The sequence below is a fragment of the Ursus maritimus genome, unplaced genomic scaffold, assembly GCF_017311325.1.
Source record: "Ursus maritimus isolate PB19 unplaced genomic scaffold, ASM1731132v1 scaffold_27, whole genome shotgun sequence".
Taxonomy (NCBI): Eukaryota; Metazoa; Chordata; class Mammalia; order Carnivora; family Ursidae; genus Ursus; species Ursus maritimus.
Window position 1 is genome coordinate 23,617,974 of NW_024425230.1, and position 13,571 is coordinate 23,631,544.

A 13,571-nucleotide genomic window follows, 5' to 3' on the forward strand; every position below is an offset into this window, starting at 1 on the left:
ATAAGAATAATGATGATGATGATGATGCTAAAGGTTAAGAATAAGAATAGGGATGGAGGGAGACTTTGGGAGAGGACGGATGTGTTTATAGCCTCGATGGTGCTCATGGTTTCACAGGTGTACTTATTCCCAAACTCATTGAGTTGTATACATTTAATATATACAACTGTTTGCATATCAGTCATACCTCAGTAAAGTAGGTTAAAGTAAGACTCCTCTGATGGAACACTACATCAAAAACTAAGGATATGTATGGTGACTAACATAATATAATAAAAAATTATTTAAAAAAATAAAAATAAAAGTAACCTGTACACAAAGAAAAAAAAAGGACTCCTCTGAGAACTTAAAAACCACAAATCGCCCTTTATGTAGGAATGAGGTTCATGTTCACTCTGTGCGATCTGAAAAATTAATTCACATTGCTCTTGACAAGAGTTAATGCACACCCTTTGTGGAACAATGTGTCTTCTCCTCCACACTTAAAATTCCCACAAAGACCTAATTAGTGAGCTGACAACCAAAAAAATTTTAAAAAATAATTCATGGAGAAACAGTGTGTGAGAATTAGTGGGGGAGAAAACCTGAATCAGATATACAGGGTCTTAGATAGTGGAATTATCAAGTAGGAATATAAAGTAAGTTTGTTTAAAATATTTAAAGATGGGGCACCTGGGTGGTTCAGTCGGTTAAGCCTCTGCCTTCAGCTCAGGTCATGATCCCAGGGTCCTGGGATCGAGCCCCGAGTCGGGCTCTCTGCTCCCCCTGCTCCTCCCTTTCCTTGTACTCTGTCTCTGTCAAATAAATAAATAAAATCTTTTTTAAAAATAAAATAAAATATTTAAGGTATAAGGCAGAAAATTGAAAACCTAGGAATAACAAACTATCAAAAATATCTAGAAATTTTTTTAAGAACCAAATTTTAGGTTGCACTATATGAAGTTTCCAATTTTATTAATCAAAAAGGTCCCATACTCGTAATTTCATCTGGTTTAACCTAATAGAATATCTATAGGTTAAAAACATAATCATCGAAACTTCAAAGTTATGGACTGGGGTGAACAAGTGAACTGGAAGAGAGATCTGAAGAAATTATCCAGAATAAAGCACAGAGAGCAAATGAGGTATGTTAAATACACACTAGAGGTAAGAGATAGAAAATATTGAGAGGGTATAAAATATATCTAAATGAAGCTGAAGAAAAAAAAAAAAAACCCAGAGGTAATATTCAAAGAGATGACTTCATGACCACCTTCATGACCTTATCTAAACCCAATTACTTCCTAAAGTCCCAGTCTCCAAATATATTATCACACTGGAGATTAGGACTTCAACAGAATAATTTGGGAAGGGATACAACCCTTCAGGCCATAGCATGTACTATGTAGTATTTTAATCTTTTGATTAACTTGGTTCTGTTTTACTTAGGATTTATGATTTGGACTATATAATTACATGTAAAAAAATTTTATATATATTTGTCAGATTTTGTGCTCAAGGTTTTTCCTAGCTTCATGATGCATTAAAATATTTTAATCTTCTTTTTCACTTTGAAATTTCTAAAATGGCATGGGAATTCACCTGCTTCTTGAAAATATGTAGGAACTCAACCGCAAAGTTAATAGAATCTAGTCCCTTTCTTGAATAGAACTTTTTGTAATTTCCTGAAAAGTTATTTACTTAAGCAAGGTTTTCAAGTGTGTTATTTAGTTTTCTATGTATTTTTTTATCATAAGATTTTATTATTATTTATCTTTTTAAATATTTATTTGTTTGAGAGAAAACACAGGAGCAGGGAGAGACAGAGACTGAGGGAGAGGGAACGAGAGAATCCCCATTGACTGCGGAGCCTGAAGTGGGGCTTCACCCCATGACCCTGAGATCATGACCTAAACAAGTTCGAGAGTCAGCTGCTTTACCAACTGAGCCACCCAGGTGCTAATATGTTCTTATGAAGGTTTGCCTTCTTGATATATCAGGGGCTTAGAGTAGTATTTTATAGCCTTTAAAAATTTTTATTACTTATCCTTCCATTTTTCTTATATCTAAGAGCTGTATTTCATACATATTTATGCTTTTTATTCAGTCTTCAGTCTTGTACGATTATGATATCTTCATTGTGAACTTTTGTCTTCACAAGTAAAAATTTTAATATTTTTGTCCCATTGTATTTGTCTCAAATATTTTTCATTTTTTATTTATCCTCTTATTTCCTCGAGTAAAACATTTTTATTATGGAAAATTAGAAATTAGAAAAGCTGAAAGTCCCCTTTAGATTAACACTATTTTTTCCCCAAAGAACCAACTTACTTTTTCTAATAATAAATGTTTATTTTAAGAAAAATCATGTGAAAATACTGGCCAGAATGAAGAAAATAAAAATCCTATCACTTAGAGACCATCGCTGTTAACATTTGGATGTATGATTATATAGACTTTTTTCTGCATTTATAAAGTCATAAAACAATATTATAAGGTATTTTTTAATCTGTTTCCTAATAAAAACATATCATAAATTTGTTTCTATGTCAGTAAGTATACTTCTCCTTTTCTAATGGCTGCTAGCATGGTGCTGTATGAGTATACAGTTATTTGGCTGCTAGCATGGTGCTGTATGAGTATACAGTTATTTATTTTATCCTTTATTGTAGAACATTTAGATTGTTTCCTTCCATTTTGTAAAACTTAATTTATTTTGCTATTACAAACTACCTTGGAACAAACATCCTTTTATGTCAATTTTAAGCATTTTGAAATTGTTTCCTTGTGATATAGGTCTACAGTAACTAGTTAAAAATCCATGTTCACTAATAATTAAATATCTTCAAATTAAGATAACATTATATAATGTACAGCTTTTCGCCCATCAGAGGGGAGAGATATGGTTCAGCGTTGGTATGGGTGCAGGAAGCCAGGCACTCTCACATGCTTCTATTGGGAGTGTGAATTGAGAGAATCTTCCTTGAATGCGGTTTGGAAATATGTATCAAAAGCAGCTGCCCTGGTTTTTCATTTTCACAGATGTTTCATGAGAAAACCTGATTTTTCCAAGATCTTATTGGAAAGGAATCACATTATATATGTGTTGCAAATCCAATCCTAACAGAGGAGAATTTTCTTAGGGATATTCCAAATAATGAATCCAGGTGCCCCAAAAATTTCCTGAAGTGTGCTTTTAAGCATTTAAAATTTCTTTTGACACCCATATAAATCATGCTTGCCTTGGGGCTCTATTCAAAACAAAACCCAAGCTTTTATTATGGATAGGTGGTATGCTAGAATGGGGAGAAATCTGCTGCTTTTGTGCTCTGGGCTTTCCCAAATGGGTAAAACCTTTAAACACTTTCCCGATATTTCTGGCCTTCAAACATTACGTTTCTGTATTTTAATCGCATCTGGCGGTGGGGACGCTGTGGCTCTGGGGTCCGCACGTGGAGCGTGAAGTCCGGACGTCCCGAGAACTTGAAATCGTGTTTGTGTGACCATTGCACGTGGTCTCACCGGACACTTCGACTTCCCCTGTTGTGTTTGATGCAGGTGGCACACGGGCTCTTGGGGCCCCTGCTCAGCTACCTGCGGAGTGGGAATCCAGACCCGAGAGGTGTACTGCCTGCACCCCGGGGAGTCCCCGGCGCCCGCCGAGGAATGTGGAGACGAAAAGCCGCATGCCTTACAAGCGTGCAGCCAGTTTGATTGCCCTCCTAGCTGGCACGTTGAAGAGTGGCAGCAGGTAATATGGCAGCCTGGGGCCCCCTCGCCCGCCGTACCTGTGGCTGCAAGAGCCCTAACTCCCCCTCCTTCCATCTGCTCAGTGTTCCAGGACCTGCGGTGGGGGAACTCACAATCGAAGAGTCACCTGTCGGCAGCTGTTAACGGATGGCAGCTTTTTGAATCTGTCCGATGAATTGTGCCAAGGACCCAAGGCATCTTCCCATAAGTCCTGTGCCAGAACAGACTGCCCTCCGCATATCACCGTGGGAGACTGGTCGAAGGTAAGGGCCACTCCCCACTTCGCCATCCCTCCTCTTTTTTGCCCCTTCTTTGCTTCAGACTCTAGAGTCTTGCCTCCACAAGATGACCCGGAAGCATGTGGTTGGGGTATGTAACCTGGGGCCTCCAGTGGAGGTAGAGAGGCAGGCCGACATCAGAAATCATCTCGACAAATAGGAAAGGGCAGTCGCTGGCTTTGCTGAACTTCCCTGAGTCCAGCGTTCAGTGCTGGGCACAGTCAAACCCCATTAGGCTCATCTCATCCTACAATCCTACGAGGGCGCCTGAAGCCAAAGTCACGTCCGTGTCTATCGATGAGGACTTGCGACTTTCCCAAGGGTAGAGCCAGGATTCAAGCCCAGGTGTGTGTGATTCGAGGTTAGTACAAAGGGCGTACTCTCATGTCTTTCAGACAAAAGCATTTTTGTGCCAAACACACCCACGGTGGATTTCCGGCTCTATTGCCTAGAAACCGGGTTCAACATACTTAAGCTGCCAGAGCCCCATTTTCCTTTATTTAAATGCAGCAGTTGCTGGGAGGATAGCATGAGATATTAGGACAGAAACACCCAGCACAGTGGATCACACCTTGTGATCCTCCCAGGGACAAATGCACATGCTCCTGGCACAGGTTGGATTGATAGGACTTCTGCCTGCATGTTCTCCAGTTTTATATTTTTCTTGTTTTAATTGCCTAGCTCAGTTAAGAGCTAGTATTCAAAATCTATCTTAATTGACACGCTACTGGTCGTTGGCCTCATGCAGGCCACTGAGAGTCAACAAATGCTTCCCTAAACCCTCAGAAAATGCCCAAGCAATGAACCCATCTTCCCAGGGTCTGTCCAGCTCCCAAGGAACCAGAGCCCGTGCCTGTGGCCAGTGACGTGAGGGACAGGAGAATTGTTTCCTCCTACAGTCAGGGCCGGACTGAGAGGTGTGCCTGTTACAGGTGAGGCATCTTTCTCAGGCTTGGGATGGGGAAGGACAGGTAGAAAACTGCCCTGGGGGTCTTCATCTGCAAAAGCTCGTTTGCTCTATTCCCCCTGCTTTGTGTATAAGGGACATTGGAAGCCCCAGGGCAGAAGCATTCCTTTGAGACTGGGTCAGGCGGGGGGAAATGGGCAAAGGTGTTAGACAGGAGGGTATCTAGGTAGGCTAGTGGGGAGGCAATATTTATTCCAGTCACCCAGCTAAGCCCCGAGAGTGAGGTCCTGCCACTCCCCCGATAGTGGAGGTGAAGGTTCCGGTTACCTTCTCCATGAGGTTAGGGACAGAACTGCAGGGAGGGGAGGCCCAGGCTGTCGTGGAGAGAACGCTTAGCGTTGTGGTGCTTTATCTCCTTGCTACACTGAGTGCACCACAGGGACCAAGCAAATGGGCATCTCTTTACAAGCTGGGAGCTCATAAGAAATGAGAACTCTCAAGTCCCCCCAGCCCAGACCTAAAGGATCAGAATCTGCATTTTAGCAAGCTCTCCAGGTGTTGTAAAGCACATCATCATTCGAGAAGCATTTCCCTACCTGCCCCTTGTCCTTGTGAGGGTTCTCAGCCCGTAAGTGTGTATCCAAGGTCGGAACAGCTCTGGGAAATGATTTCTCTGAGCAAGGGCTGCCCTGACCTCAGGGGAAACGGCAGGAAGGGAAGGACAGGAAATGAGCAGGGGTCACGGAGAAACCAGGCAGCCAGGGAATACCCTAGAACCCCTCACATGCTCTGAAACACGGCATTCTGCTTCTGTCTTTTCTCCTTTTCCCTAAGAACAAACAGGCCTTCACAGTTCCATCTTCTGGAACACACTCTTCTCACTGGCCCCTTTAGAGTAGAGACTGGTGGTGCTCCCCTCCCGTCCTTTCTTTCTGTGAACAGCAAAGTCGCACTTGCTGGCCACGTATCATCAAAGTAACACTGTCAACCACGTCCGCCCAAGCTTGCCTTTGTGTCTTCGCTCTTGTCCTTGCTCTCAAGTCCTGGATCCAGGTCTGAGCTCCCCTCTTCTGTGAAATCTTTCATCCCCTAAAATCATGTAGTATTTCCCAGCTTTAACTCACAATGTCCCGAATTTTTATTGCATTTCAATGGGGAGCTACTTCCTGAGTAGGGGCACGGTTTTCCTGTCTGGCTTAGAGTGTCCTTGTGGCCAGTGGCCATGAGATCGCTGACAGGTCCTGGAGCTCTCCCAAGCTCTGAACAGGTAAATATTCTTACCCAAAATTCTTTGCAAAGTCAGGGGAAATGCAACGTGTTGTTGAAGTGATGATCTTTAGAAAAGCTCAAGCCTGCTAACAAGGACAAACAAATCATTTGTTAGGAGCATTTTTGCAGGGGCAGGGGGAGGGGAGGTGCCTGGGTGGCTCCATTGGTTAAGCATCTGACTCTCAGTTTCGGCTCAGGTCATGATTTCAGGGTCTTGAGATCGAGCCCCGCATCGGACTCTGTGCTCAGTGGGGAGTCTGCTTGAGATTCTCTCTCTCCCTCACCCCCTTCCACTCGTGCTCTCTCGCTCCCTAAAATAAATAAACAAATCTTAAAAAAAAAAAGAAGAAGAAGGCTTTTTGCCAGGAGAAATGAGAGGAGACAGAAGAGAAGGTTACCCACGTGAGCTGGGTTAGACCTCAGGCGAGTCGGGTTCCTAGGCAACCGCTGGGCGGGACAAGAGCGACCTGGTGGTCACCCCCAGCGATCAGCCCAGCACGGGCAAGACATCTTCCCCCTCCCAGCCAAAGCTGCATCTCTAGAAAACCTCCGTGCGGACGGGGTGGGAGTGCACTCAGGCCCGGGAATGCAGAGCCAGCCGCAGCCTTTGAAACCCAACGCTAACATCCAGTCTCGGGGGTCAGTCAGCACACACGTTGGGTTTCCTACTGGGTTCAGCTTTTCCCCTGTTAGCTGAAATTTCCTTTCGTTGCAGAGTTGCTTTGTTTTGGCAGAGGCTCTGATGCCAAACTGCCACCCTCTCCAAAGGTTTCTGCCAGACTGGTCCTTCTGCCACAGACTGGCTCACTTGGGGGCAGCCCTCCGTCTTGTGGTTCTGGATAAGGCCTCTCTACATTGGAGCTGGCCACCAACCCTGCACACAGAGAGGCTGAGGAGCCGTGCCAGACCTCTCAGCCTGCAGCTGGAATAGTCCCCTTTCCCGACACTAGCTCTATTCATGGCATGTTTGGGCTTTGTTCATTCTTTGGCTCGTTAGTTTTTAGATCTGAACTAAGTTTGAGGCAAGAAGAAGCCTTTGAGTCTTACACTGCATTTCAAGTTCTAAGAAGGGAGCATTGACTCATCTATGGGGCAGTCTTCCCAAATGGTGGATTTCTGTGATCCAAGGACCCCTTGCAGCCTGTTTTGTGGGCCCATTTCTTGACGGAAATCCAGTAAAATCATTCCTCATTCTTTACTCTCTGTCCTTTGATGGCATATTTAACCATTTTGTCTACCTTCATCATTCTCCTTCATGATGTTTCTTGGTGTTTTTTATTTTTCCTGTTCACTTAACTACATCTTGTCGACTGGTTTGTCTTTTTCCAGATCCCCAAAAAGCCGAATATTCAACCAGATATTTGATGTGTGTCACTGCATTTTTCCTCCATAGCTGATTCTGTGTCCTGGCCTCTTCTCTGACTCCTATAGATAATTCTCTATCTCCACGAACAGTTTTTAACCTTCTGTTCAACACAGTGCCCCCAGCTCTCCAAATAGGATGTGTCTTCATCCTGGGAAAGCAAAGAGACAACCTCTTCATTCCCAACCGGCTCCCACCTCACTCCCTGTCTCTGTCAGTACTTCACCATCTTTCCAACACTCGTGATCGCCTCTGACTTCTTCAGCTCCTGTGTTCAGTTTCTGACACCTGTTCAGTTTCTGACACCTTCAATTCTTGAAATATATCCATATGCTAAGTAGAATGAGATGATCTCTTTAATGAGAAATTTTTACAAAGAACAGCTCAAGATATGTCCTGGACACATAGATTTATAAATATGGTATTCTAATTTTCAATAGGCTTACTAATTATGACGTATGAAAATAACAGTGTGTGGGAACCCATCCGAACCAGTTGGCAAGAACCAAATGTGATCTCCTACCTTGTGCTCAGTGATGTCAGGTTGATAGCTTGAAATCAGGCATGATGCGAGCATTCACACCACAGAAGTTGGCAGATATTATAATTAGTGCTCATTCCTCAAGAACTTGTGAAGAGTTTACCAGCACACCACTGCACGAAAGGGTTACACACACACACACACACACACACACACACACACACACTCACACACACACTCACACAATCCTATTGATAAGACAGTTTCAGCTTATTGATGGTTACTTACGATGGAAATGATCTCAAGAAGTTCCAGTGTCTGGACTCCTTTTCACAAAGTCTAAGAACCTTGGTTGGGCTTCTCTAATGTGTTTTTTATTTTTATTTTTATCTTCATAACTGGTGGTTGGTAAAGCTAGGATTGATCCAAATGCATTAGGGATTCCTCCCACGAATAAAAGAGTATTCCAGCTCTCCTGGGTTTATTCTAAAATCTTCCGTTTACTTTTTATTATGTCGTATTACTTATGAGTTTCTTAATATTAATAATTTCATAGTTGTCCACTCTTGTACTTGAATAATAATGTCTTTTTAGACTCCAGATGACGGTTTATTCTTATATTTTGACCCACTTGAAATATACCCAGTGCCTTCAAGTCCATGCACTTCTCTCTGTTTCCACTTATTTTAAATAATACACACACACACACACACGCACACATATGAATATGCCTTATTTTCTTGACTAGATTATAGCTGCCAGAGGGGAAGGACCACCTCTGCATGTCTGTATCCCACTTGGTGCTTGGTAGACACTTGTTGACTAAAATACAGAGACTTCTAAAAGTTTCTTCTAAACTGAACACGCTTGTTGTCACAGCCCCGCATGTTCCATCATGTCACCAGCACACATTGCCCGAACACTGCTGTGTTGACGACCCGGGGCCCTGAGGACCTGAGTCAGCCAAGAATGTGGTGTTCTGTGAGCTCACAGGTTAATGAAGTGGACACAAAAAATTATGTAACAAGCCCAATAAAAGTCTCCCCATCTACAGAACTGCGTGGAAATTGAGGGGAGACCTCATGTCTGCATGGGTGCCAGGGAAGTGTGACAGAAGACGCAGCCGTGGAGTTGGCTCTTCAAGGTCGAGTGCAGGCTGGGGGGAAACGAGACCAAGGGTGTCCAGGCAGTGACAGGAGTGCATGCGGAGGCCCAGGTGGCGGGGTAGCTGGTCTCCCGCGGCTGGAGATGCGGACGCAGTAGAGAAGCGGAAGACAAGGCGGAGAGGAGACATTGCAGTCAGACTGGGAAGGACCTCAGATGTTGGGCTTGTCCCTCCAGTGGCCGAGGACACCGAGGAAGGCTTGTGAGTAGGGAAGTGAAATGTAGCGTTTTTAGGCACACGGTTCTGGCTGCGGTGTGAACGGCGCGTTGGCGGGGGGGGAAGGAACAAGAGCCCGGGAGAGCTTTGTAGAGGACGTTGGAATAAAACCAAGGAGAATAAAGAAGCAGTTGGGTAGAGAAGGGTAGACAGAGGTGGGCGATGGCTAGCATAGATGTCGCGGGCAGATTTGGTGACTGAACTGGTAAGAAAGAAGCAAAAAAGAGGGGTGTGTTCAGTGGCTAGGGCTGGCAATGATTTTAAAATGAATTGGGGAAGGAAACACACATTTGGGAGGTGACTTGAAAGGGAGGGAAATGAGTCTGTTTTGAGGTGTGTGTAGTTGGAGGGCCTATCAAGGCATCAGTAAGGAGTTGCAGCTCGGGAGAGACCTGCACTCAAGTTAATTTTGGGAAGTGTCAGCATTTAAGCGGTAGTTGAAGCTATAGGAAAATGAATACCGTGATAAACGAGCATATGTTGTCCCTAGCAGTTTCTTTGAAAGCAGGAGGCTTCCAGTGAAGCAAAATCACAATGGCGGCCTGGTTGTGGAATATCCCCCGGTCCCTCACGGTGAAGGGGTCAAAGAGCCACAAACTTCCAGTTACAAAGTAAATAAGTCACAGGGATGAAAAGCATGGCACAGGGAATAGCATCAGTAATCTTGTAATGACTTTGTGTGGCGGCAGAAGGTGACGGCACGTATCGCGGGGCATTCAGTGATGTATGTAGAGCTGTCTGATCACTCTGTTGTGCACCTGAAATGAATATAATATTGTATGTCAGCTCCACTTCAAGTAAAAAAAAAAAACACAGAAAATGGAGCAATTAGGATTGCCAAAGGAAAGGAAACACAGATAGCCACTTTAACGCAAGTGATATGTGTGGGTGAGGCCAAACCGTGCACCGTAACGGAAACCGTGCAGAAGCTGTAAGCTTAACAGCTAGGCTGATAGAAAGAAGGTAAGAGCAGGCCAAGAGCTGGGGAACACCGAAGTCAATGGTGCATTTCCATCTCAGGGTCTGAGACCTGTTGGTGATGCCGAGAGAGAACGCTGGGTCCTGGGCTGAGGTTGAGTACGAGGAAGATCATGCAGGCCCACTGTGGCCTTAAGAAGATTGGAAAGCATGACTGTGAGAGACTATGGACTCTGGGAAACAAACTGAGGGCTTCAGAGGGGAGGGGTTGGGGGATTGGGATAGGATGGTGATGGCTATTTAGGAGGGCACGTATTGCATGGAGCACAGGGTGTTATACGCAAACAATGATCATGGAACACTACGTCAAGAGCTAATGATGTACTGTATGGTGACTAACATAACATAATAAAACATTAAAAAAAAGATTGGAAAGCACAAGGTGAACGCACATCCCTAAGAGCTGAAGAAGTACCCAGCTGACCTGCCACAACCATAATCCAAGCTGAGAAAGGACACAGAGGGGAAGGGAAGGGATGCTTGGACCTCTGGGAGCAGAAGAGTCCAGAAGATATGAGTCTTAGAACTGTGGCCAAACTGTTGAATACTTCTCAACACCAGAAGAGGGAACAGTGAAAATGACCTTGAAACACTGCCACCTCTTTACATTTTCCTAAAAGTTCAGAAAAATAACTATTTAAATAGGAGCATCAGCAAGCCCCATACAAAGCTACTGTAAGATAAAAGTGTCAGTAACATAGCAATGTCATGAAAATTTGGCAGGTGAAAATATTACTTACTCTTTTGAAATGAGCTAAAAGAAATTAAGAAATACATAGAAACAAATTGGAAACAGAAAACCCCAGAAATGAGGTGAATAGTTAACGGGGATGTGAACAGAAAGAGCTGACATGGTTCAGGAGAGAACCAGACAACTTATGGGAAAACTTCACAAGTGGAGAGTAAACTAGAAAGAAGCGTGATAAGAGAAATGAAAGAAAGGAGGAAATTGAAAATAATCAAAGAGATATAGAAAGAATTCAAGTAAAAATAACAGATATGAAAGAGAAAAAAATCCAACGTGTAAATATTAATAGAATCCCGAGAAAAGAAAACCAAAACAACAGAACGAGACTATAAATAAAATCACCATGTAACATCAATCACAATATTGAAAGGGCACACCACAGCCCTGGGAAAATGGACCCAACACAGCCAATATTGAGACATCTTCTGCTAAATTACTGGATTTTAAAGATAAGGGAAAATGTGTTTGTGTATCCAGACAAAAAGTCTCAGTCACTTACTAGGGCAAGAAAATCGGATTAGCATCAGACTTCTCGACAAGACCACTTCATACTAGAAAGCAATGGAACAACATATTTAGTAAAATACAAGAAGGAAAATGTGCGCCAAGGATGTTATATACTGCCAAGGTGACCTTCAAGTGTAAAGATCACAGACAAATTATTGCAAAGTTGCAAAAACTCAGGGTCTCTTGTTCCCCCGAGCTCTTCCAAAGGAATCTACCAGATTTCTGTAGAAAAAACAGTAGAAGCTTTGGATAAGGTTGCTGCTTTGTGAATTGTAATTAATGGCACTGATTTGGTTACATCCTTTCTTTCTGAGTTGGGAACATTCTCTAATGGCACCCTACGTCTGAGTGACACAAGGTCATGTAAGACCTCCATCCAGAGAGGCGGCTTACGAATGATGCTCCTGTTCATAATGAGAAAAAAAATCATATACTTATCATTAGAAATGGCTTATGAGTAGAGACTGGCAATTGTGTAACTCACTGTTATGTGAAGTAAAATTAAAAAGTTGACGTTAATTTTTGGGGCGCCTGGGTGCTTCAGTTGTTTGGGCAGCTGACTCTTGATTTTGGCTCAGGTCATGATCTCCAGGTCCTGGATCGAGCCCCATGCTGGGCTCTGCACTCAGCAGGGAGTCTGCTTAAGATTCTCTCTCCCGTATGGTGACTAACATAATATAATGAAAAATCATTAAAAAAAAAAAAGATTCTCTCTCCCCCCCAAATACATACATACATACATACATCTTTAAAAAGAAAAAAAGACATTAATTTTTATTACATGGGAAACTCCTAGATGATGATTTGACTTGGCTAAACAAATAAATAATAATTTGATAAATGGTAATTTTAAGTTATTTGTTCAAAAGCTTACAAAAAGCTTTTCTCCATACTGAAAAATGTTAATAGTTCAGGGCTTTCTGTTAAAGATGACAATAAAGGATTTTTTTAAAAATTCCATTCCTCTCCTTTGAAATCCAACAAAAAACCCACAAGGAGAACACAAGAAGCGGGAACACTCTGTCTTCAGTAAACAATGAAATGGCCAGAATCCCAAACTATAAATCATGGAGCACACCTGCCAAAGACCGTAAGGTCTGGGCCAGAATGAGAGGGGAAGGCTGGGAGCTGGCAAGCATCCCTCGGGCACCGAGTGCAGTGTAGATCTCCCTAGGGCGACGTGCGACAGTCCTCCAAGGTCTCTTCAACGGTCCTGTGATGACAGAGGGCAGACGAGGGCTCAACCGTGAGCTGCCCTGAGAATGTCCCCACGGAGCCGCGGGGCAGGTGGCGCCGAAGGAGACATGGCATTTGTGGGCCTCCCAGCCAAGGAAGGCTGCCAGGGATGAAGTGGTGGGAAGAAGGGGCTGCAGTTGCTGCATTATTCCACAGTGAGCCAGTTGTGGAAGACGCTCTTCTCTGAGTCACACCAGCCACTCGAATGCCAAGAGCTGAACAGACATGTGGGCAACAGAAATGAAGACGTGGTGCCAGAGTGTTGCACACCCCAGATGTAAGCTGCCCTTGCTCATTCGCTGCCTACGTTGTTCGCACACAGCTGCACTCAGCTCCAGCAGAAAACCAACACAGCAGCGGCAGGCAGGCGGGGCACGGAGAAGGAGAAGGAGGACGTCAGGGTGCAGGGAAAAGAAGAGTGAGCAAGAGTCACAGGAACGATGGTAATATCACAAAGCTATTACCCAGGGAATTCTTCCAACAGATAGGCTCTGTATTCCCAAGGAAAGTATGGTCATGGTGTCTGGAGGGAAAGTAGCTTTAGAATGAGGTTTGAGCTCAGAAAGAGATTGTAAGTCAACAAAAGGAGAAGACAACTGCAACAGTGAGGGGCAAAAAAAAAAAAAATACACGGATTACAGACCACAACAAAATTAAAGAAAATGACAGAACACAGAGACGTGTACAGGCTGGG

The 13,571-nt window shown here is 43.6% G+C and overlaps 1 protein-coding gene across 1 annotated transcript in view; it reads left to right on the plus strand.

Moving 5' to 3' along the window:
- ADAMTSL3 (ADAMTS like 3) overlaps nucleotides 1-13,571 on the plus strand; it is a 333,594-nt gene that overhangs the window by 242,618 nt on the left and 77,405 nt on the right. Inside the window, exons 18-19 of the mRNA XM_040642874.1 lie at nucleotides 3,538-3,730; nucleotides 3,813-3,992. Of these exons, the coding sequence (XP_040498808.1) occupies nucleotides 3,538-3,730; nucleotides 3,813-3,992 (373 nt within the window). The remainder of the gene's footprint in view (nucleotides 1-3,537; nucleotides 3,731-3,812; nucleotides 3,993-13,571) is intronic.